The sequence below is a fragment of the Nesoenas mayeri genome, assembly GCF_963082525.1.
Source record: "Nesoenas mayeri genome assembly, chromosome: 7".
NCBI classification, from domain to species: Eukaryota; Metazoa; Chordata; class Aves; order Columbiformes; family Columbidae; genus Nesoenas; species Nesoenas mayeri.
In genome coordinates, this window is record NC_137551.1 from 10,124,269 (window position 1) to 10,147,017 (window position 22,749).

General features: G+C 37.6%; 1 protein-coding gene across 1 annotated transcript in view; it reads right to left on the reverse strand.

The window, feature by feature from the left end:
- Positions 1-22,749, reverse strand: part of GRID1 (glutamate ionotropic receptor delta type subunit 1) — a 524,523-nt gene that overhangs the window by 34,427 nt on the left and 467,347 nt on the right. The window contains exons 9-12 of the mRNA XM_080347389.1: positions 21,349-21,450; positions 19,702-19,899; positions 17,375-17,699; positions 15,867-16,005 (exon numbers count right to left, since the gene is read on the reverse strand). Coding sequence (XP_080203515.1) covers positions 15,867-16,005; positions 17,375-17,699; positions 19,702-19,899; positions 21,349-21,450 — 764 coding nt within the window. The remainder of the gene's footprint in view (positions 1-15,866; positions 16,006-17,374; positions 17,700-19,701; positions 19,900-21,348; positions 21,451-22,749) is intronic.

The window sequence follows — 22,749 nt, forward strand, 5'->3', positions numbered from 1 at the left end:
AGCTCTATGTCTTTATTCTTCCATGTTGTGACTACACCCCATAGTAACCTCTCCCTTCACAGCACTATGCATGTTTTGTCAAACAATACTATATAAATAATATATCTCAATTAAAATTAATTAATATTATTAATAAATATTAAGCCCTAAATCATATATACACAGTAACATACATTTACCTCTTTTTCCATATTTGGCAGTGAAAGCTATGTTCTTCTTTTAGCTAAAAAAGTCAGTACCCTGAGAATTTTGCTTAAGACAGCACAATGTTTTACATGATGGCTGTCATCAAGATAAAGTGTCTTGGAGATGATGAGACTTTTTAAGCTGGTCTACCTAAATGAAGCCTTAAAAATGCATATATAAAACATATGGCACAAGTCCTAATATATTGAAGCTACTTTATTTTCTTTTAAACATTTTTTTATTTTTTTCAAAAGCAAGAAATTCATAGTATCTACAGAACTAAATACAAGTGCAGTTCCTAACTAAAAGTCTTTTCTCAAGAGGAGATTCAGGAGGGCAATACATTCTTTGCACATTGGGAAAAAAATAATCCCACTAAAGTTCTAATTGATTTGACAACCTTATACCACCAGCATATAAATACCTATGAGCTGAAACCTAGAACTTCAAAATCCTATCTGAAAAAAGATTTATTTGATAAAGTTATCACTATTAGAAAGCAATGAGTTGAAAGAGAATTCTGCCTACTGTGAACTGCAGAAAGGCATTCACATCTTGAAGCATAAAATTGCTCACAACTACAGCCTGCATGGATGTATTTGGCAAGACAATGGGAACAAATGAGAAAATGTTGTTTATTTTTGGTGACCACATATCAGTCCACCTGCTGAGAGATGGACTTGGAAGCCAGGCAAGATTTAACTGATCAGCTTCTCATTTGTACACATCTCTAGTGAGGGGATAGTCTGCAAAGCTGAATCAAGCTTGTGGGAGGCAGTGTGGTGGCGCACATAATTTTTACATGAGGAGAAGATCCTTCTGTTCGGAACCCAAGTCCTGCGTATTTTTTATATCCATTTGTGAAGCAGCTAGGCAAAGGATTTGAGCCTCAGTCCATTATTCACAGATGAACAATCTCTGGACTTTGGATCTCCAATTTGAAGTAAGATTTATGAGTCATAAGACATCTGCAAATGAGTTCAAACTTTGACATAAAGACATTCTCTATAGTTAGTCTACCCAAGTTGAACAGATTTAATGTTTGAACACTAGGAAAAAAAAATCATCTGTTATGGATATAAATTGCCACTAGGTGATGATAGTTTCATTGACTCAGAGACTAATGTGAAAAGTTCCCCTATCTTACTGAATCCAATCTACAACAGCAGAAGCCCACATAAAGATGGAAGAGAGAATGGCAGTTAGTCCCCCTAAACATTAGCGCAGCCAATACTTAATACGTCTGTAACTGTACTGGAAAGAGTGAAATATTAGCTGAAAAATTAGATAGCATTAGAATTGATCTATCTTTAGCACTTGCAAGCCTCAAAAGTAAATACTCATTTAAAAAAAAAAAAAAAAAAAAAAAAAAGCATTGTGACATACTTCTATATATTTCCAAGATTTTACTCAGGTCCACATAGGATTTGTTAAACTGCATGCAACATATATAAACTAAAAGATGAGCCACTTTGAAGGCTATTTTTAGCGAGGTCAATGTTTAAATTATTGTTAGAATGGCAGTGGCCAGTGAAAATTTTAAAATAAAACCAAGTTCATCTCCACATCCAATAACTTTATACTTCAGAATAATCAGGCCCATGGTTTTAATTTGTGCATTTCTTTGACTTCTTTTGAAATTATGAATAATCAAGCTGAGCTCTTAAATCAATTATTAAATTGACAACTTCTCTATAGTGACATGATCAAATTCTGCATTGTTTCATTTCACTGCAAATCAAGTCACTTTAAATGGTCTTAATTCCATCTCAGTGCAGTGATGTGCAGAGCATCAGATTTCTTCAGCAAATACACTAAGCAAAATCTTTGCTTTACTAATGGAATCAGTTCAGTAGAAATCGGCAGCAGCACTTGCATGCTTAGTATACACTTTGCAGGATCAAGTTCTTCACCAGCAAATATATCACTCTATAGTTCATATAAACCTCATTTCATCAGCTGTCCATGAAAAATACCATCCACTTTACTCTAAACAAAAGACTCAGCAGAGAAAGCCTCATGGGAGCTTCTCCAAGGGAAGCCATAAGCACTGACAGATTAAACTACACTGAATCAATGAAGCTGCAGCCCTTCACACCAGGCCTAAACATTTCCAAATCATGGAAGCAGACAAACAGCGCACACAGTTACGGCTGCGTGTGCACCTGTCAGCATCTGTGGGGCAGGAACAGCTGCTGCACAGGATTTCAAAAAAGCAGAGACTTTCCTCCAATGGAAAAACCAATCAATTGGCATGTGTCACAGAACACGTTGCCATGTCAACTACATACTTTTACTACAGTTGAAACAAACAGTGATTGAAGCCCTTAGCAGGTAATGGCACTGCAGCAGCTGCATATCATTGCAGCTGTTTTCATGATGATAATGGTCACTGCTGCCAGTGTGGTGGCATCTGTGAGTCCTTGCCTGGGACTCACTGCCTTGCATTAGGTGCAACCAAAAGCAAAATATAACATTCAGTTATAGATTTACTGGAAGAAGGAAGCTAAAGCCAGCTTTATTTCTGCCAAAGTAGGAGGGGGTTTGCTACATGCTCCTTCGCCATGTGTGACGGCAACAATTCTATCAGCCCTTCAGTGCTGGATCAGGTCCCTCTCCTTCTGCCCCAAATACATTTCTTTTTTAGGGTACCTAGCATACCTAACAGACAGATCAGTGCTGCTGAGATCAGTGAAACTGTTAATGCACACAAAAACACATGCTCAAGGGTTTCAAGGATAGGAGAAAAAGTATAAACAGTAAGAAAAAAGCAAAACAAAATACCCAAATAATATGTACACTAAGTACTAGAAGCACAGAACTTGTACAGCCACTACAATGTTTTTATCCCTTTAAAACAACTTCCATCAGCCTCAGTTCCTACATGCAAAGGGAAAGACAAGAAAAAGAGACTAAACTGTCTTTTCAATTCCCAATACAGCAACACTTTCACTGCAAATTGTTTTCACTAGGATTCTGTTCCTCCAGAGCTACTGCATGATTAAATCCTAAAAGAAGGGAACAAACCATATGTATACCCACTGAAATGCAAACATGGTCCACCTATTAATAAATGATACACTGTCACGTTTATGATTTTAATAGTAATGAATTAATAGATACACACATCGTATTGGCAAGACATTAATAGGCTTTGTGTACTTTTACTAAGAGTTGGAGATGCAACAGTAATATGCTCTATTACCATCCTCTGAAATCTCACTTTTGCTTTACTGATCTCAGAACAATCTGCAATATTTTTGCTGAAGTCAAAATGTAGGGAACGTAGGACAAAAATTCATATGGCTAAGCTGTGTCCCATTACTTGCAGAGCTTCATAATGTCTTCCAGTGGTTTAGCTAGGAAACACAACCATTTAAAAAAAAAAAAAAAGCTTAATAGTTTTTTGTAGCTGTGAGACTCAACTTTAGATCCAAAAATCAAACTGGATTCTCATCATCATCAGTAATACAGGTTATTCTGTAAACAAAATTAGTCCTCTGGTTATTTCTATCCATTGCAATTTCTAAACGATGCCCTCAAGACTATCTTGGCAATTCCAGTCATCTGCAGAGATCTGCATGAGTGCGACTTGTCGCTAGGTTGTGGAAGTTCATTTTGCCTAAAACTGACACTGGCTCTGCTCCCGCACCGCACCTGAAGAAATCTGTTAAAAAGCTAGAAATAAGCTAAACATCTCCTGATTGCCAGTCCAACGTTTCTACCTGTACTTCCAACCCTCCTCTTTTCCAAACCTCCAGGCAATAAGAGCAAAAGTCACTTAGATTGCTGATTTTTCCATTAACTAGGTTGGCGGGGTTTTGGCTCCTTATTTGTAATATATCTTTTCTTTCTGGATGTCCTACACTTTCTTGATTTTTGTCATATGGGAAAGAAACCATGATGTTCACTACAGTGGAAATTATGATTACTTTGCTTGAAAATGTTTTAAAAAACCAATCAAACAATACTATAACAAATAACTCCATTAATAGTGGTAGTGATGGAACGTAGTTACTGAGGATTTGCATCTCAAAGCTGAATCCACTGGCACCCCATAGTTCATGATTTCTGGATGAAGTTTGTCTCAGGGCTGGACATATACGATCGCATTTGAGTTAATCTACTGTCTAATTGAGGGAGTAAAGTCAGAGGGCTGTCTTGATATTTACAGAGGGCATTTACAGGACCACCCCAATTTTCCATATTTCTAACAAATGAATACCCTTGAGATATTAGCCACTTTGACCACCATGTCCGCAATTCAACAATGGAAAGAAGTAGACTGACATTCAGGGTAATCATATTAGAGGGGTTTTTTTAAGATGCACACCCAGGTTTCCAAAAGATGAAGCTTTAATTTGTATGCTTAGATTCATATATAAACTACTACATGACTGGGCAGATTTTCAGAATGGATCAAGGAAAGTTTTGGCACAACAGCACGTCTGCAAGACATTCACAGATTCAGTTAAAAGCCTGGAAATGGATTCAGAGAAGTTATGAGCAGTTGCTGCTCATCCTGTAAATCCAGAATAATCAGTCCTGCTAACAAGTCTAGCTAAGTGTAGGTCCTTTACCAGCACTCTATATTCTGTTCAACAGTGAGGAAGAAATTAAAATGCAAACAAAGGTTAAAACATCCCAAGAACTTATAGACTATTTATGGAAAATAAATGCATCATTTGGACTACTTTTAAATATTTTTTTTCCTTTACTTTTAAATCACTTTGCCATTGTGACCTTTTTCTGGGTACCTTGAAGGGTTATCACGGTAATTACAACAAGGTATTCTACTCCTTAGATTATTAATTAAAATTAAAACTGCAGCTGGTGTGTATCAGCAATTCAATCCCAACAGCAGGTTTTAGCCAATTCACCTAAATCAAACATATCATAAAGTTGGCATGAAAATCATATTGTCTGAATCAAACACATCTGGTGACTGACACACACTTTCACTTACAATGAAAATAACAAACTACCTTTATTATTTATGCAGATGCACTTTAAATTGTTTGCTACGTTGATGTCTTCTACCACTTACATTCGGAAGCTAAAAATCCTAATGAAGATTAATGATTAAGATCGAGAGGGAAGAAATTGCTTTCTTCCTTCTCAACTGGTGTTTTAAGTACTGATACCGCTGCCATTCTGTTTTGCACTCAGATGACAAAGAGTAGCTTTTTAATTAAATAGAGTGGGGAATGGATAAGGCTTGGCATCTTGGTGCTGGCTTATAAAATCCTTACTCAGGGTGAGCGGTACTTTATACCATGACTGTTAGGATATCATTATACTGTGAATAGTTCCGTTAAAGTCCATGAAATCCCAGTGTGGGATAAGGTCCTACTTAACTCTTTATTAATTTTTGATTTATCAGGAGGTGTCTCATGCTGTGGGAGAGACCTGTTGTGAGAACGAGGTTCTCAGTGCAGAAAGCTCTGGGCTGCTGCCTGCACCAGTGCCAGCAGTGTCATAGCTGGGGTGGAGCGGCTGGATGAATTCACATGGCTCAGATCTGTCAGAGGTACAAAGTGATGCTGAAAAACAACTTCACACCCTTGCTTTACCACTGTGAGTAAAGCAGAAGCTATTGACATTGACGGAAAGAAGAGAAGAAAACAGAAGGGCTCTGAAGAGGCATCTTGATTGCTAGAACGTGTGCTGGCACTTCCGGGAAATCAAAATACAAGACTCTTTATTAATACTGAAAGCACATATAGCAATCATCACTTATTATTGATGTCTAAAGTGCATGCATTACATATGCATATTTTAAAGTCTGAAGGCCACTTGCCTGTTTCTCCAAGGACCCAAACTGCAAGCACTTGGTGTATGGTGTACTTCCTACCTCATCCTGATGTACAAAGAATAAACAGAAAAAGAGACCTTACCCTTTTGCCTCTCTGTCCTCATCCTGAACACGAGTCTTACCTGAACACTGAACCTCATACTAGAAACACTGACAGCACTGCATCAAAACCAACTAGCTGTTCCTTACGTTGAGATTAATTAGTTTATTTGGTAGCCTAATTACATACCTTGAAATATGAGTTTGAATATTGCATTACTGCCATTTAAAAGAAATATAGCAGTTAACATCCACCCCATTCTGACTGATGGTTTTCTATTCTTTTTTAGATAGATATGACTATTCATAAATCAATTAAATCAAATCAGTGGCTTATTCTTCTAGGCTGATTTTAATGATTTAGAAGCAAACAACTTTAGTATATGTGATTACATTTCTTCTAATGCAACTTTGGCAGCTGTATCAAAATAGCTTTTCTAAGGCAACATCATTCTCTCTCTCATCTCCAGATGAGTCTGGAAATGCTCCTGTATTACATTATATGAGGGCACACGTGCAGAAGAAGAGAGTATTGCTCAGTAAAGCAGATCAACCCAGGAAGTGGAAAGAACATATGCAATCCTTCCCTTACCAACAGAGTATAATTTCCTGAAAAGTTTTCTTTCCTCTAGAATCCTTTTGTGAAACAGGAGCTAAGAACTAATAGGAAAGCATTCATGGTAATAAACAGTAACATCTTAATTTTTCAGGGAAACTAAGAACTCACAGTTCTTACCCCCAAAAACATTCATAACCTGCATCTATTGAAAATGTATTTTTCTGTTTTGTTTGGGATTTTTTGGGTGTTTTTTTTTGTTTGTTTGGTTGGTTGTTTTTTTTTTTCCTAATATCATCAGGAATAGTTTTTACATCTCCTTATGAGTATATTCAATTTTTAAAGTATTTTCTTTGAATGGTAAGTTTAGAGTGTCACACATCATGGCCAGATGGTCTATAAACATTTTCGAATGTGTTGGAACAACTTTTATTTCAGAAGACAAAAAGGCCATCCTATACATCATTTAAGGTGTTAAGAGTTTAAAATGTGAGAAAGAATTATCTTCTATCATAGAGACATTTATTATAGGAATGGCTATTTTAGATTTGAATGAAAATGTCAAAGAGAAAAGTAGCCAGATTAAAAGTGTTTGCAAGAGAATGGAGCTCTCTATCCCGAGGAAAGGAAAAAACAAGAGTAACAGCATAGAAATAATGGATTTCAAAAGACCAGAATTCAGGAACTGGGGGAGAAAGTGATTTAAAGATGATATAAAGGATAAAGAACTAAAGAAAAGCTGGCAATTCCTGAAAGACATAGATGCAAAGTATCTTAATGAGAGGAACTACAAGAAGAAGCTGATACAATGTCAGCAAGACCTCAATCAGGACCTAGAAAACTAAAACAACCAATCATTTTTTCTAAGTAAACTTATAAGGGAACAGCACAAGCCTTTGACTAAATAAAAATACATACTACAAATGCATGAGAATTGTACAAATGTATGAGATTAAAAAAAAAAAAAAACCCAGAGAATCAAGAATAAATCCCTCTTACAACACCAATGTATCTTTCTTATATGATTTTAAATGTTACTGCACAATGCTGTTTGTGTCATCCCTTGACTGAAGGTCTTGTGTCCACTGCAGAGATGGCAAAAAGACATGTGCCTGTACTTTAGTCAACCTATACAAAGTCTGATTTCTTAATTTTTGTTGATATAATCAGCACAACATGAAACAGAAGGCACTGAGCTCACGTGCAACCTACAGCGTAGACAGTCGAGATGCTGGATGGGGAGATGCGTGAGCAGCAACTCTCAATTCCTGGTGCAGAAAGGTAGCTGCCAGGAAGACACTTAGAGAGAGGTACAGGTAAGAGAAGAGATACGACAGGATCATGAAAGTGCTATATGGATTGCCTGTAGTGTGGAGGTTCTCTGAAAGGCTTCCTTGCTCTCAGTAGGTTCCTAGTAATATGCTCAACCTTTAGTTTCCAAAAGAACGCCTGATTAACTTTGCTCCAAGAGATTGTCTTCTGAAATGATTGTATGAACTGAGCTTTTAGGCTATAGGAGGCACAATCCTTGGTAACTTATATTGCAGGCTATTAATTCGACCCTTGCATTGTGAAAGGCAGATCATCTAAGCGGAGCACAGGACTGGCCATAGCACAGTGACGCTGGTCAGTGTTAACCAACCAACCACTACTCTGAGAGGACAGTTGGGCAAGCATTCTCCTCTGCTCCTGCTGGAAACTTTCCTTCTTTCCCCTCTCCTCCCTTCATCCAAAATAATGCAAAGAAATAAACAATTCAGTGCATGTTCCTTATACTCACAGTCAGCCTGCTGACATTGAACATAAGGTAAAAAACAGAGGTGAGGAAAATCACTTTTGCTGCCAGGTGGGTGAGAAATTCTGGTGCTGAACAACCATGGTATGAGAAGGACAGAACCGCTGCTCACATGGAGATGTTGGTGAGAAAAGGTGCAGATGAGAAGATGTGTTTTTTACCTGAGCAAATGAAGCATTTTCCAAAACATGCAAGCGATTAGCAGAGTTGGAAGCTCATGTATGTCCTGTCTGAGCTGATGGCAAGTGAGAAAACAGGTACAACATTCCCCTCTTACAAGCAAGTTCACCTACTTTCAACTTGGTCTCATTGTTTCGCAGGAAGTAACTGACTGTGACGAAGTGCTTACTAACTACTGGTAGTTTTGGAAATGCACTTTTTTGTTCTGGCTGCAGGGATGCTTTCAGAGAGACCTTCTGCCTATGGATGATTTGGAAACCTATGCAGAAATATGCAGTATATTACCCCATGATAGAACGACCTGCATGTATTCTTATAATAGGGCCCAGTGCCACCCTAATGATTCTGACCAGCACAGACCAATGGTATAAAATACAAGTAATTTTATGGTCTTTGTTTGTTTTGTTTTCCAGGCAGCTGTTTCACTAGCAAGTGTCATGCAGATATTTATGTATTTACAGGTTCTGCCTGTCTTCTCACTTTGGATGTCTTTGTTGAAAAACTCTTCTGAAAAAGATACATGCATTAAGTGCATGTAACAACATCTGTCTGTCCAAAAGAATAGCAAATATAACCAGCAGGCAAACATAGGGAACAGCATATTAACATGCAAAAAGCAGTTAGGTAATTTTGCATTGTAGGTCAAATAAATATCCACCTCATACAGTGGAAAAAACTGTTAATGCTTTTGCAGGAGCAGACCTCAAATACTCAAGCACACTGGCCAGCCTGCTTTAATGGTTGTTCCTCACGTAGAATCCATTTCCAAAACAGAATTAAGAATGAACATTTTCTTCTAACTCCTGTTTTTGTGCTTAAAAAATGAGAGGTTGAGGTAGTCTTTACAGTTAGGAGAAGTCTGAAGTTTTAAGGCCATCTTTGTTTGAATTGCTATAGTGATCATTATTTTGCCTTTTTAATATCTGTTATATTAGATTTTATTATCAGTTCATATAAGACATTAAATCAGCTTCTTTAGAGGAAAAACAATAGAAATAGAAATATCCTATTGGGCAAAAATGTTCTATTACTGCATTTTGTATTGTTTATCCCTTAGGAGTCAAACAGAAAATAAAACTCAACAAAATAAGCAATAGGTACTGCCCTTGTAATGAAAAGAAACCACAAACTACTACAAAGAAGACTGAAGTCAGGGGCCAGTGAGATTTAATGTATGCAAAAAGCATACAGTTATTCTACTCTATGGACAGCCAGTAAATAACCTATATTAATATGAGAAAATCTGACTTAAAAGGCAACTCAATCTGAACTGAGAGGAGACTGCATATTAAATATCAGATTTGAACCAATCCTTGTACATTTTGATTGGCTGTCATGAGAGTACTGCTCTTGCTAGATTTTCACGCTTCCAAAGCAAAATAAAAAAATAATAAAAAATCATTTTATTACCTGCACAGATGGTAGATTTTGCTAATGTCATATCCAAATCATTTTCTTCTCTGAACTGTGTGTGCATCTGAATGTTAATGCTTCAAGCCACTGAAGTCATAGAACTTCCCAGCAACAAGAACAAATGAAGGGATGCTGTAATATGGGTGATGTAGAAGCAGAGTTGAAGGGGGTCTGGAATCACAAATCTATTGGTTTGCCATTGGTCTACAATATATGCTACATTTTTATAATGGCAACTGGAGGGATGGAATACAAGCTTGATTTTCAGCTGTGCATTCTCATTTTTCCCAGAAAAACATTCTCGGGAAAGATTTACACTTCTATGCTTGCCTGCTTGCTCAATTACAGGAGTAATTAGGATCCATTTTAAACCATGGTTGAATAGCATATGCCAACATTCAGAGAGCTTTTTAAAAGGCCTCGGACTCTGTCAAGCCCTCGGTTTCCCAGAAGCACCCACTAACAACACCATCAATGAAAGTGAAATGAAAAAAAGAGACGAGGTGGGATCTGGTACTGGCAACACCACAGTGTCGTGTCCTGAGCAGTGTCTGAGAGCAAATGGTTGGCAAGCTCTGTCCGGGAGCACTGCTGCCCCGCTCCACAAACTGCTCCCATGACACTGCTTCCATGAGGCCTAAACAGAGAACGTTCTGGAAAGAAAAAAAGTTTTGAGTTTTTGTCCCTGCTCATTCCCTTGTGACTTTCTTACACTCTTTTTTAGCCCTTGTTTTTATGGATGAACTTAATCTAGTTATTTAATGATTGAAGCTTTTGCTCACAGGCCTTAAATAATAATCACTATAATTATTTTTTATCATGCTCATTCATACATGCCTCCTGCCAATGTGCCTGAGGTGCTGCACAGACACTGCAAAACGTAGTACAAATTGAACATAACAAAATTAAACATAACCAAATAAATTCCAATGAAATATTTAGAAAGCCACATATGATATTAACAACAGAAAGGCTGTTTTCTAACACAAGGAATTTCAAGGCAAAATCACTGCAAATACAGAGGGATTCCTGTGAGGTTCTCGCTGCCAACCCTATCAAATCTGTTAAACTACAGCAGGTGAAACCTTTGTTCATTTCCCTCTAGCTGGCATCTTCAAAATACTTTTCTCATTTTCTTTTAAAATATCTTGAGATTGTTTCTGGTTTGTATGCAACCCAGAAAATCTATCTTTTTTCATACCTGCAGAGCTATTATAATACAGTCATTTCTGGCCATCATCTTTAAAGCAGCTAAACTGACAATGCACCACATAAGATATGAAAATATTGTTGCTGTGTTATACAGAAAGGGAACTGAGACAGAGAGAAGGCTAAGCTTGCCAAGATCAAACAAAACTTACGGTAGAAAAAGAGTTTGTGCCCAAGTCTTCCAAGTGCCAGACTATCACCCCAACTAAGCTGAAGTAAATATTCAGCTGTCACCAAAACACATGAAATTTGGGGATTAAGATGCAAATAACAAAATCCCAAATCATGAAACAACAGCTGTGAACTTAAAAGCAGATATAACATACATTTGTATGCAGTCCAGGAATGCATATATACAGATGCCATTCAAAACATCCATAGCATATGAAATTGTTAAGGATCAATTTGATAAAAAAATATTAAATTTCAACTCTTTTGAATTTGTGAATAGCCTATATTTTATGTCCTATTTTTTCCTGCATGATTCTTTACCTCTTGTCAGATAAGCTACCCTAAACCTGAGCTTCAGAAATCTGTGCAGTTACTGAAGTGCGTGTAGTCTGCTTGTTAACAAGAAATGAAGCTGGAAGTTAAGTCACTGCTAATTAAACTCATAATTACAAACGGAAGGTCAGACAGGAGATCCGAGGGCTGTTTGAAAATGTAGTAAGACAAAAGAAAGAACAAACTCTCGTGTAGTAATTCAACCCTTACTTGGCAGACTGGCCTATTAGAAGGCTTTTCAGCTGCATGCAGTACAGAAGGCAAATATTAGAATAATAAATGCAAATCATCTGGGTTTAAACAAGGTTGCCAAGGATTAGCACAGGCTTTAAACATTACTTAGATATCTATTTAAAAATGAAAATCAAGATCTGCTCATTTGCAAAGTTCGAACATGGATCATGGCCTCGTATCCTGAGCGTCAAAGTGGTTACCACCAGCACATTCATAAAAAATGCCTTCTTTTTCAGAACCTCTCCCTCCTCTGCCCACATGCGGTAGAGAAAACTGCTTGGTGGTTTCCTCCTCTGCCCGTGAATCTCAACAAATGCAGAAATTCTGAGGTGAGTTTGGGGAAGAGAAAAGATAAGAAGAGCACCAGAGGTAATTTGGACAGAGGGCTTGCAGAAACCATATTAAAAGAACAAAGGAGTGCAGAAGTACCAACTGTTAGCAACTGGAGAATGAATGGCAGCTGGGGAAGTTTTATGTTATTTTCTGCTATCCTTGATCTCCCAAAGGGTTTTGATGTGGGTCTCAAACTCCACGTTCTGAGCCTTCACACCACCCTGTCACAGCTGAACAGATGATGGGCCCATGAGAGAAATGAGGATCAAGGCAGCACCTCCAGCCGTGCCAGTCCAAAAAGCCAGTGCCTCTCCCCATTATCATGTTTATGATTAAGACCTTGAAGGTTTGGCAAAATCCGAGGAGAAGAATTTTGTTCTTTCCAAGATGGCCACATTTCTTATGTGGGATCTGGGCACCTGGACAGCACAGCACTTGGCAACCCATTTGTGATTTAAGAAGTCTCTGTTGGGAAATATAGAAATACAAGCAGCATATCAAAGCTGCTTTCTGCTGTGGGTATTTTCACCTTTCAGTGAGTCACAGGCAGTCCCTGAAACTGGTGGCAGGTTGGAAAAGCCTTGTGAGATTTGCCAATGCCAGATTTATTTATTTTTTTCCCCCTCATCTACAGGCTTTTATCTGCCTTCCAGCAGTTCAACTTTGCTTCAGTGGATGTCTTACCAAGCCCCTTCTACTAGATATCTTTTATGATTTCTATGACACACTTGTTTTGCAGTGAAATTGTGGATGTAAGCATCACTGGATTGATTTGCACCTACTTATTTAATCAAACATATTCCTATTCCAGTAGCCACAGATCACTTTATGAAAATTTGATGCTGAAACAACTTTTATTAGGCATTTTGGAGGGGGCTTGGAAAGAAAATCAATCTTGTAATGAAAATCTTAACTATGTTGCAGCTACTGCAGCACCATTATATGATTTTATCTCCTGCTGGCAATTTAGCAGCAGCAGTACAGAACATCAGAGGACTTTTCTATGAGGGAGATATAACAGCACAGATTGACCGAGAGGATGGGGGTTTAGTTTCTTAACAATGGAAGTATACACAGGTGGATTGGTAGTTCTCAGCTGGAGAGCAAATTTGCAGCTATAATTCCTTGTGCCTCTTAGGGTAAGAAAAATGGATTTCAAGTAAGTATTCCTTTCTGGGACCATTAAAGACATGATGTGGGCAAGCTGAATGGCACATTTAGAAAGTCAAAAATAGTCATCCTACATCACAAGATGCTGAAGCTAAGTAGTACTGGGAGCTGAGACACTAGGCCGCGACACATTCATGTAAGGTAGTAATTTACTTTCTCAGGAAAAATATTTGTTCTAAATCTGACACAACATTTTATGTTTCTTCTAAATAAAGGAGACATGAAAATATCTTACTTCATCATAGCTTAGAAATGGATAAAGGCTCAAGAGTTTCCAGAGAGCCTATTCCTTTACCTAAGGCACTAAGTTTTCAATCTGTCTCTCAGAGTAGCAAGATCTTAGGGAAATTCTGTAAACTTTGTACTGAAGCCACAGGCAAGCCAAGACAAGCAAGTCTCTTAACTGGCTCAGTTATGCCAATGCTTTCTTCCTTCTGTATCCTGATCTTGTACAAGGCAATATGATATTGGGAACCCGGAAAGTGGCAGCTACCATTAGGTGTAGAAAGGCATGTAATTATAATTTTTCAGTTGCCAGCTCTAACAGTGGAAGGGTGTCAGGGCTTTGAAGTCCCAAAAGCATGTCAAGCAGCTCCTTTAGCCAAAAATCCTCTCCCTCTCCCTCAAGATTTTCAGTAATGTCCTTTCATTTTAATAAGAGGAGGAATCCAAAACCCCTTGTAAATGTTGCAATAGCTCAGCCTCAAAGGCCTCCTCTTTCCTCCACGGGTTCTGCTCTTAACCTGTGTCTCTTTTTCGAAGATTCCTCACTTCATTTCATCCCAGCTTTTGTCCTCCTCTGAAATTTGCTGAGCTTTGGGAGTTGCTCAGTAGACCAAACAACTTCTTTTGCCATGGAAGAACTAGAACTTTCAGAATTTTTTTTAGAAGGTCATTATCCAAGCTTTCTGGATAACTATTTCTGTCTCGGGTTTCAAAAGCAATTTTTTCATTGAGCTTAACCCAAATCCCATTACAGCCAGGCCTCACAGATACTCTGTGGTAGTTTTATTCTGTCAGTTTCTCATGTTATTTCCAGAAATTACTTGCAGTAATTATTTCTATTACTCTTTAGACCCACTTATTTTGGCCAAGCTAACAGAAAACTAATTGAAAAACAAAACGCGTTATTATTGTTATTATTACACTATATCGATACAAAGCGTTACATTACCTGCAAATACCCAATGGCAAGCTAAAAACTAGAAATACTATTACACTCGTGTTTATCAGAAATGTAATTATTTATGACCTTCTGTGCAGATACCACAGAAAAGGTAAGAGCAGCTTTTTAAGTGTCAGCCTCACCTAATTGCCAATGGCTGTGTTTCAGGAGTAGAGCACAAAGATTACAGCCCCAGTTTTTCCAGTGCAGCCCCAAGTGAGACCAAGACAATAACTGTATCTCAGTCAAGCACCTAAAACCCTTGGCTCACCATTCTCTGGAATGAGAGCCTGTGTCACACTGCCTGTCCTCTGGCCACCTCTCCACTCCATCACCTGTCAACACTGACCGCAGACAATCAACAACCTTCCCAGTAGTCCATGAGAGTGTGAAGTTGTAAATTGTATCTGTGTTTTGAGAGAAAAAAATCAAAACATTCTTTAGCCTTTAAATTTTCTGAAGAAATACAAATTACACATGCATATATACACAAATTGCCACCAAACAACCAGTAGGCTCTCTGGAGCTGCTCAGAGGTCCGGTGTGTTGAAAATATTCTCATTGGGTATAGATTAGTAGACAAAAAACAAGGGAAAGAAGTCAAAGGTGCAAGATAAATTGGGTTTGTTATAGAAGCTGTAATTTATCACCACAATATTGCCAACACAACTATAGAGAATTATATACAAATTCAATAAAACAACTGCTATATTACATCTATTATCCTGGAGTCAGATTCAGTTATATATTCCTCCTTGAGAAGAAGCTTTTTCTGCAAATAATGCCACTGAATCTTGCCATTTATATTTTAAAAGATCCTCTATATTACCCTACATGCAAATAATAGCGTAAACACAACAGTGTATATCAAAATATTGAGAACATAAAATTATACATTAAAGGTGAGAAGTGAAATGTTATATAATTCCCTAGAGGTGACAGTTCCCTCTGATGTTCAACAAAGAAATGAAGACAGTTGAAGCAGTGAGAGCTCCAGTTAATCAAAATACATATAAAAATGAAAAACATATCTCCTGGAAAGATACACAATTAAAGTGCCATTGTCCCCCTGATGCACCTGTCGAAGCTGCTTGGGAGTTGTAAGAGTGAAGGAGAAGGGGGGTTGAGAAGAGAAAGGCAACCACTGCAAATAAGCAGGGTATTTTATTAAAAAGTTATCTCCTTCTTGCAAGAATGAGTGCTCAAATGGATAATACCTTTCTGTGAAATCCAGGTTTCTGGCTTCATGTTAAGAAGAGGCTCTTACCTTATAGGATTATCCATCCTTGATACTGTGAGAAATGCTGCTAAGTTTGCTGTGTAGGAAGAACATACGATAAGGGTGAAGAGCCACCAGCTTCCCATTACAATGCGCATAGCCACAGAATTGACAGTGGATTCGCCTCCTACAAATAAACAGAGAAAATGAGGGTTTCTCAGCAGCTTCCATTTACAATCACCTCCTGTCTGCTCTGTTATGTTAACTTTTGCTGGAGCTACCCCTCTGCATTTCTGCTTCTTCTCCAGAATGCCCTTTCACTGTGAGAGTTAAGACTGATAACGTACAAACATTTTCTCCAGTCAACCTCTTGCCCTGGATACCCTTCTGGAAAAACACCTTTCAAAATATTACCCTTGGCAATTATTGAGGATCAAATCTACAGAACATGAAAAATATTCTAAATAAAGGAAGTTCAATGATGAAGCGCAACTAATCTGCAGGAATTAAATCATTACAGTGTTCAGAATATAGTAATATTCTGTTTTCAATAACCATTTTAGATTTGGGAAAAACTCACGAAACTGTCCACTGGTTTGTGTGCTGTCTGTGCTCTATTTAAATCTGCAAACACTGATGCATTAGTGTCATTACTTGTTACTCTTTACAACATTTCAAACAATGTGAAGATTTCTTTCTAGCAGGCTTCAAGCACAGTTATGCTCAAATATTGTTGGACACCAAGCCTTACCATACAGCTGGTGCTAGTCACATCAGAGTATTTTGTGTTGATTGTATCTTACTGTACTTAAACCCATCAAGGATGCCACCTTAATGAGATAAAGGACCAAGTTCCATAGCAATAGTAATGATTTTCCAGCTGAAGCTTTAAAAGTTTGCAATCACAATGAAAAAAATTTAGAAAAATGTTAAAAACATGCTAATATGTTAACATTCAAGAAAATCTGCCTTCTAAGAATAGTACTAACAGTACAGATTTCTGACAAAAACTGTGTGGGCAGATTTTTTAAACAATTATCTACAAAAGTAACAATGGTAGCAATCCTACTGAATTCAATAGGATTGGTCCTATGTCTAGAGATTCCTGTCTTTAAAGTTATTTACATTACTATAAATTTCTTATTCAGTTCAAAGAATCAAAAGATAAACTGTCTCACATTAGTTCAAACACATATCAATTTCTAAAATTAGATTTAAACAATTAAAGAAGTTGCTGGTTTCAGAGCTGGAGAAGTATTGTACTTCTGCACAAAGCAGCTTTAGAGTTTATTTCTCACACTCAGAGCTTATTTTCCCATCATGTAAAAGCCTGCATGGAATGTTTTTTCTAGATTACTGAGAAACCAAAAAGCAGAACATCATAACCCCCAAAACTTATCCACCTCTTCCAACTTTTCATCAGCTCTGCTAATAAAACCTATTGCACCCTGTACCAGCCTTCTCATTCTGGCCAGGACTAACATCTCCTGACCGACTTTACCCAAGGCAGAACATTTCTGAACATCCGTCAGTGGTGTTAATAAGCGAGTAAGTACCTTGCTGAACAAAGGCGCCGTACACGACCCAGATGGCACTATGGAGGGTGGAGGAAGCAGAAGGGCTCGACTGAGAGGCGTTCTGTGCCCTGATGGCCTGGATCCGGTTCAAGACAAATATCAAGACACCAACAATAGGGATGGCTGCAGCGATGCAAGCCCACACCGCAAAGTCGAAAGGAGCAAAGAGAGAGAAGATGTTGATTTTCTCTTCAGGCTTTTTGATTAAGATGCCCACGGAATAGTCCATGTACCGCTTGCTGAAGTCTACAACACTCTCTCGTTCGGGTGTTATTGTGATGGCTGAGATGGCTAGGTCTGCTCTCTGCGAGACAAACAGAACAGATCACATTCCTTCCTTGCACCATGAACTCTACCAGCGTGAGCCTTAAGGAGAAACTTTTTAAGCACCAAGTGACTCCATGAATTCCTTTCCATTCCTTTAGACAAATTAAAATAAATTATCTAAAAATAAAACCAGAATCAGTTGCATGACTTGAACATTAATTAATTTTACTGGTCTAAAGCAGAATAGTGAAACATTACCTGTCAAAGTACTCTAGAACAGAAAGCATCAATCTGACTCCTCTCTGGAATGAGTGCAATTTATTTAACCTCACTGGTTTTCCAAAGGATACCTAAAACTCCAAACCATACTAAACTGTTGCATTGCAAACAATAAGAAAGAAACACCATTTATTTAGCCTGTGTGTTTGATAACAACTTACAAAGAGCTAATGTTTGTTTCTCCCTGCAGAGTTGCCAACTTCCCATATTCATGAAGGGATTTCATATGGCAACTGGGGTGGGGCGGGGAGAAGATTATTATTATTATTATTTTTTTTTTTTTTTTTTTTTTTTAAGATGAATAAAGCAACTGCAAACACTAGTAGCTGGAAGAATGCACCAGAGGCAACTTAGCCTCTGAAATTGCCTTAACCTCAACATTTAAGGCGAGTAGGTATTACTTATAGAGGGTCCTTAAAGAGCATGCAAATACAGTGAAAGATGAAACAGGAGTTAACAAGATTCCCAGAGCTTTTGAAGAGCTGCAATTAGATTTGCATATTTTTCCACCTTAAGAAAAGCAGTTGTCTTCAAAAAACAGAATGTACTTTTTTTTCTTTTCTCCAGGTTTAGTTGGGAAAGTAAACTAAATGCTAGGTGAGGGAGGTCTGTTTTGAAATCCTTTGGAGTCAGGGGAAAAGCTAGTAGCAGAAATACTATTAAAAATACCATAATAGGTATTTTTTTGCTTCAAATAAAGCTATTTCCAAAGAAATTTAACATGAATTTTACCACATATTCAAAGAATGAAATTCAAACAGCTTTTATCAATGCAAAATAAGTAAAAACTTCTTTATATTTCCTAGCACCAGCCAAGAATATCCCATTATCATACACACGTTTGCTATTACTTTAATTGCTTCTATTTCTTCCTAAACATCTACTTACCAGATACTGAGCTGCCTACTTACTAGATAATGAGAAAACTTTCACTTTCAGTAATAACTCCACTGTAGAAAAGTAACCTTTACTACAAAGGGCAGCAACATGCAATATTAATTGCTTTGATTCTTCTTCTTGATTAACATTTGTCCCATGTCAGATAGCGAGATTGTGAACAACATACACTCTAATTTCATTCTCTGGGAGGTTTTAAGCTACGGACTTCCTCCATTTACTTCAATGGAGTTCAATTAACTTAGTCCTCATTTGCAAGACTGTAATTAAGAAAAGAAGTTTTAATGAATGAATAATCTTGAGTTCACTTTAAAACCTGGTCCTTTAAAATACTTCTTTATGGCATATTACTGGGGACATTTTTCCTGTTTTGAAGTCAAACGCTTGATCATTATCAAACACATTGCCACAGTGACCCAAATAAAGTCACACATACAAACAAGTAGCAAAGATATAATGAAAAAAAAAAGTAATTAAAATTTTAAGAATGCCTTTTAAATCTATTTTCTATAGTCATTCATGCACACATATGTACATATCCTCTCTTCTTATTCTTACAACCATGTAAACACACTGATTTACTCTGATACAATTTATGCTGAGAACAGTTGGGAGTAAATAGCACAGCAGACTCTCTAGTTCCTATCCTGTGTACATGGTCTTAAAATGCACAGTTTACATCACACTCAAACCACCCATAGCTCTGAAGTGTTCTGCACTAGTGCTTTCATCCTAATTTATTCCCTTGTAATCTGGCATGGAGGAAGGTGAGAATATAAACAATCCATTTATAAAGCTTTGACACCTTATTCTGAAGAGGACTTTTTTTTCTATTTTTTAAATGTAGCTTCTTCTCTGTGTACCTTGTTAATGAGTTCTCCAATCATGCCATTCCAGGAGCTGTTTTGAAGCTGCTGTCCATATTTGCCATCAGGAGCTTGATATATCTCATACTTGAAGCCCAGATTCTTGGCAAGTGCATCCAGGACATCAATGGAAAACCCTTTATATCGTTTTGGTTGCCCAAGTATGTTCTCTGCCACCATCACAAAAGGTTCTTCCTGAGAACAAAGAAATATCTTAACTGATACTTGAAACAAACTTTTTTATTTGCTTCTCTTGACAAAAGGATTTTTCCTGAGTTAATTCTCAAGAATTTGGCACACATTTTGAGATATGCATAAATTTCAGAGGCAAAAACTGTAGGCCAGGTGGGATACTATGAGGGATCCCAACGAGACACCAGTGCTTCAGCATCTGAGTCCTGTCAATGGCCTTGGGTTTTCCACAGTTCTTGAGAAGACGCAGAGACTCCAGAGGACAATTCAACCCCCTCTAGCAGTTTCCCAGTGTCCAGAGGATGAAATGCTCTCTAAAGTGCCTACCTCTTCTTACTATAAAGAGGGCACAGATACCTTAGGTATTAAGTTAAGCATGCAAGTCCTAGATAGGAACATTACTACTGTCCATCTATCTCAGAGCAAATCAGATTTAGAGAGCCCTCTTTTTAGAGACAATGATTAATCTTTCATCCAGGACACATACTAAAACAAGAGCTAAAAATGCTGCATTTTGTGAATATTTAAAATTTTGAAAATTCAAATAACAACTTTCATGGTTACTGGTTCTTGCAGCATGTTATATTAAAGTATGCTTCAGGAAGAGGAAAATGCAACATTTCATGGTATGTTTTCTGTCAGGCATGGGCTCCACTGTGTGGGAACACCAGGGCTGCCAGCAGCACAGCCATCACCTTTGCAGCCTGGTACTGATGTTCTCATGGAAGGGATCTGCTTACCTCCCACCTAGACTACAGCATAACCTCGCCTGTCACCAGACATGGGAAAGAAAACTGAGAGCTGGGGTGAGTGTCTTAATGATCTTATGCAGTAGTTCCTATTTGTACCATGATTTAGAAAAAGAAAAACAAAAATCACAGAAGGACACCATATTCTGCAAACTGCAAACTACAATATTTTAGGCAGGAATGTATTCAAGAGCTAATTTGACCCTAATGTAGCACTTAGCTAACAGGAGCTCTTCTACCACTCTGGTTGCTGACAGACAGTAGTCCCAAAAGCAAACAACGGGAATTTATGAGCTTGATGGAGAAAACATTTGATTAAATTTTACAGCCTGCAGCGTACAACAGCCAAGATTAGATTATCGTAATTGGCCCATCTGATCTTAAAATCCATGAAATGCTGCAAACTGCGTATCCAAGTTAGAGTATGGTATCATGCACTCAGGCCCTGTGCTCGTTCCATGCCCAGTAAGAACTGAATTGCAGAAAACAAGCATAAGCAAACAAGTGCTGTGTATTTCTGACAGTGCACAGCTTCATATAAAATAATAAAAAAAGATAATCTATTTTCCTGCCTTGTATAATTAATCCTCAACAAATACAGAACTGAAACCATATGAAAAAATACTGAGGGAAGTGCCCAAAATACTCAGTCAAGTCCCTTTTATTTTGAGCATTTGCTTCCTGAACTTAAATAGGATCATACCAAGACAGTCACCACTTTGAGTGTCAGTCCTTGTAAGTCATTGCCCAGACGTCGTTCTTGTAGACTGCCATTCAGTCCTTTCTCAGAGTCCCACGTTGCCAACTAGAACAGAAAGTACAGTGAGACTGAAGGTCTATTAGACAGAAATCTTTCAGTATTTACGCAAACATTTAACAGTCGCTTGGACCAAATACAGAACTGATACAGAGAGGATAAAAGAAATGTGTGCTTTTTTTAATGTAGAATCAAAATTAGTGAGATTTGGTCAACAGACATAAATAAGTACCTTGCTTGAATGCATTTTCACCAATGCCCATAACATAGCTACTCTATTATCAGCAGTATTTGCCATATTATTTCACTTATCTCACTCTGATATGGCATTTCTCACCAGTAAGTTTATATTACCTGGCAGTCCTCAGGTTTATCTGGGGTCTCACTATCCCACATTTCCCTCTCTGCTCAGATGCCCTCCTATTTTCATATAATTCTCTGCTGTTTATCAAAGACTGACCCTTTTTCCTGCTGCATAACATTCTTGTTCACTGATCATCATAAATTCTTGACATAGATTCTATGGTATCAAACTGTCTCCTCTCCTCTCCTGGACTTTCTTCTGATCCTATCTTAAGTCCTATTTTCTCTCTTCTTGCCCTACTTCTACCTCATCAGTAAAACAATTACAGCCTCTCAAGTTCTCAGGGTACTGATGATAAAATATCTGCTATGTACTAGTACTTCATGCATCTGCTAGATGTACCCAGATGCATGTTTTCAGGATATATCCCTGGAACATTGCATCTAAATATTTTATTTTTCAATTAAATGTATGGCTTTAAAAATCAATTTTACAGCTTTTTTCTGAAAAGAAATGCAGTAAAATTCAATAAAAGAAGTTCAATAGGAAAGTCAGTCTTTAGTGACCTTTGGATTTTCGAAATATGCTTTTCAGTAGCAGCAGCAGTCAGACACTTCTTTTGTCTTCAAACAGAATCCACAGTGTCATTTTGTTCAGAAAAGTCACAAATAGTATCAAGTAGAAACTGTTTCCTTCTTTGTTTCAGCTCTACTACACCAATACTATGCTTACATATGTGGAAGCAGTGTTGTTAGCTGAAGGCATGCCCTGTAGAAATTCAACATAGTCCAAGATCTGTGAAATGTGGCTTCTTCCTGCCAGAAGCTAATTTTCATGTAACAAGTCAAAACCTTCTTGGAAAGAACTTATTTCATTCCAAATGCCTATAGCTAGATGTCCTACATGATTTATTTCTATGACTTCAACTTTATCCTTAAGCTTCAAAAATCCAACCAACAAATAAAATGTGGTGGGAGAGATCTGTACAGTTTTATTTTTGTTTTCATGCACTAAACGAATAAACAGGGAACTAGAAAAGATCA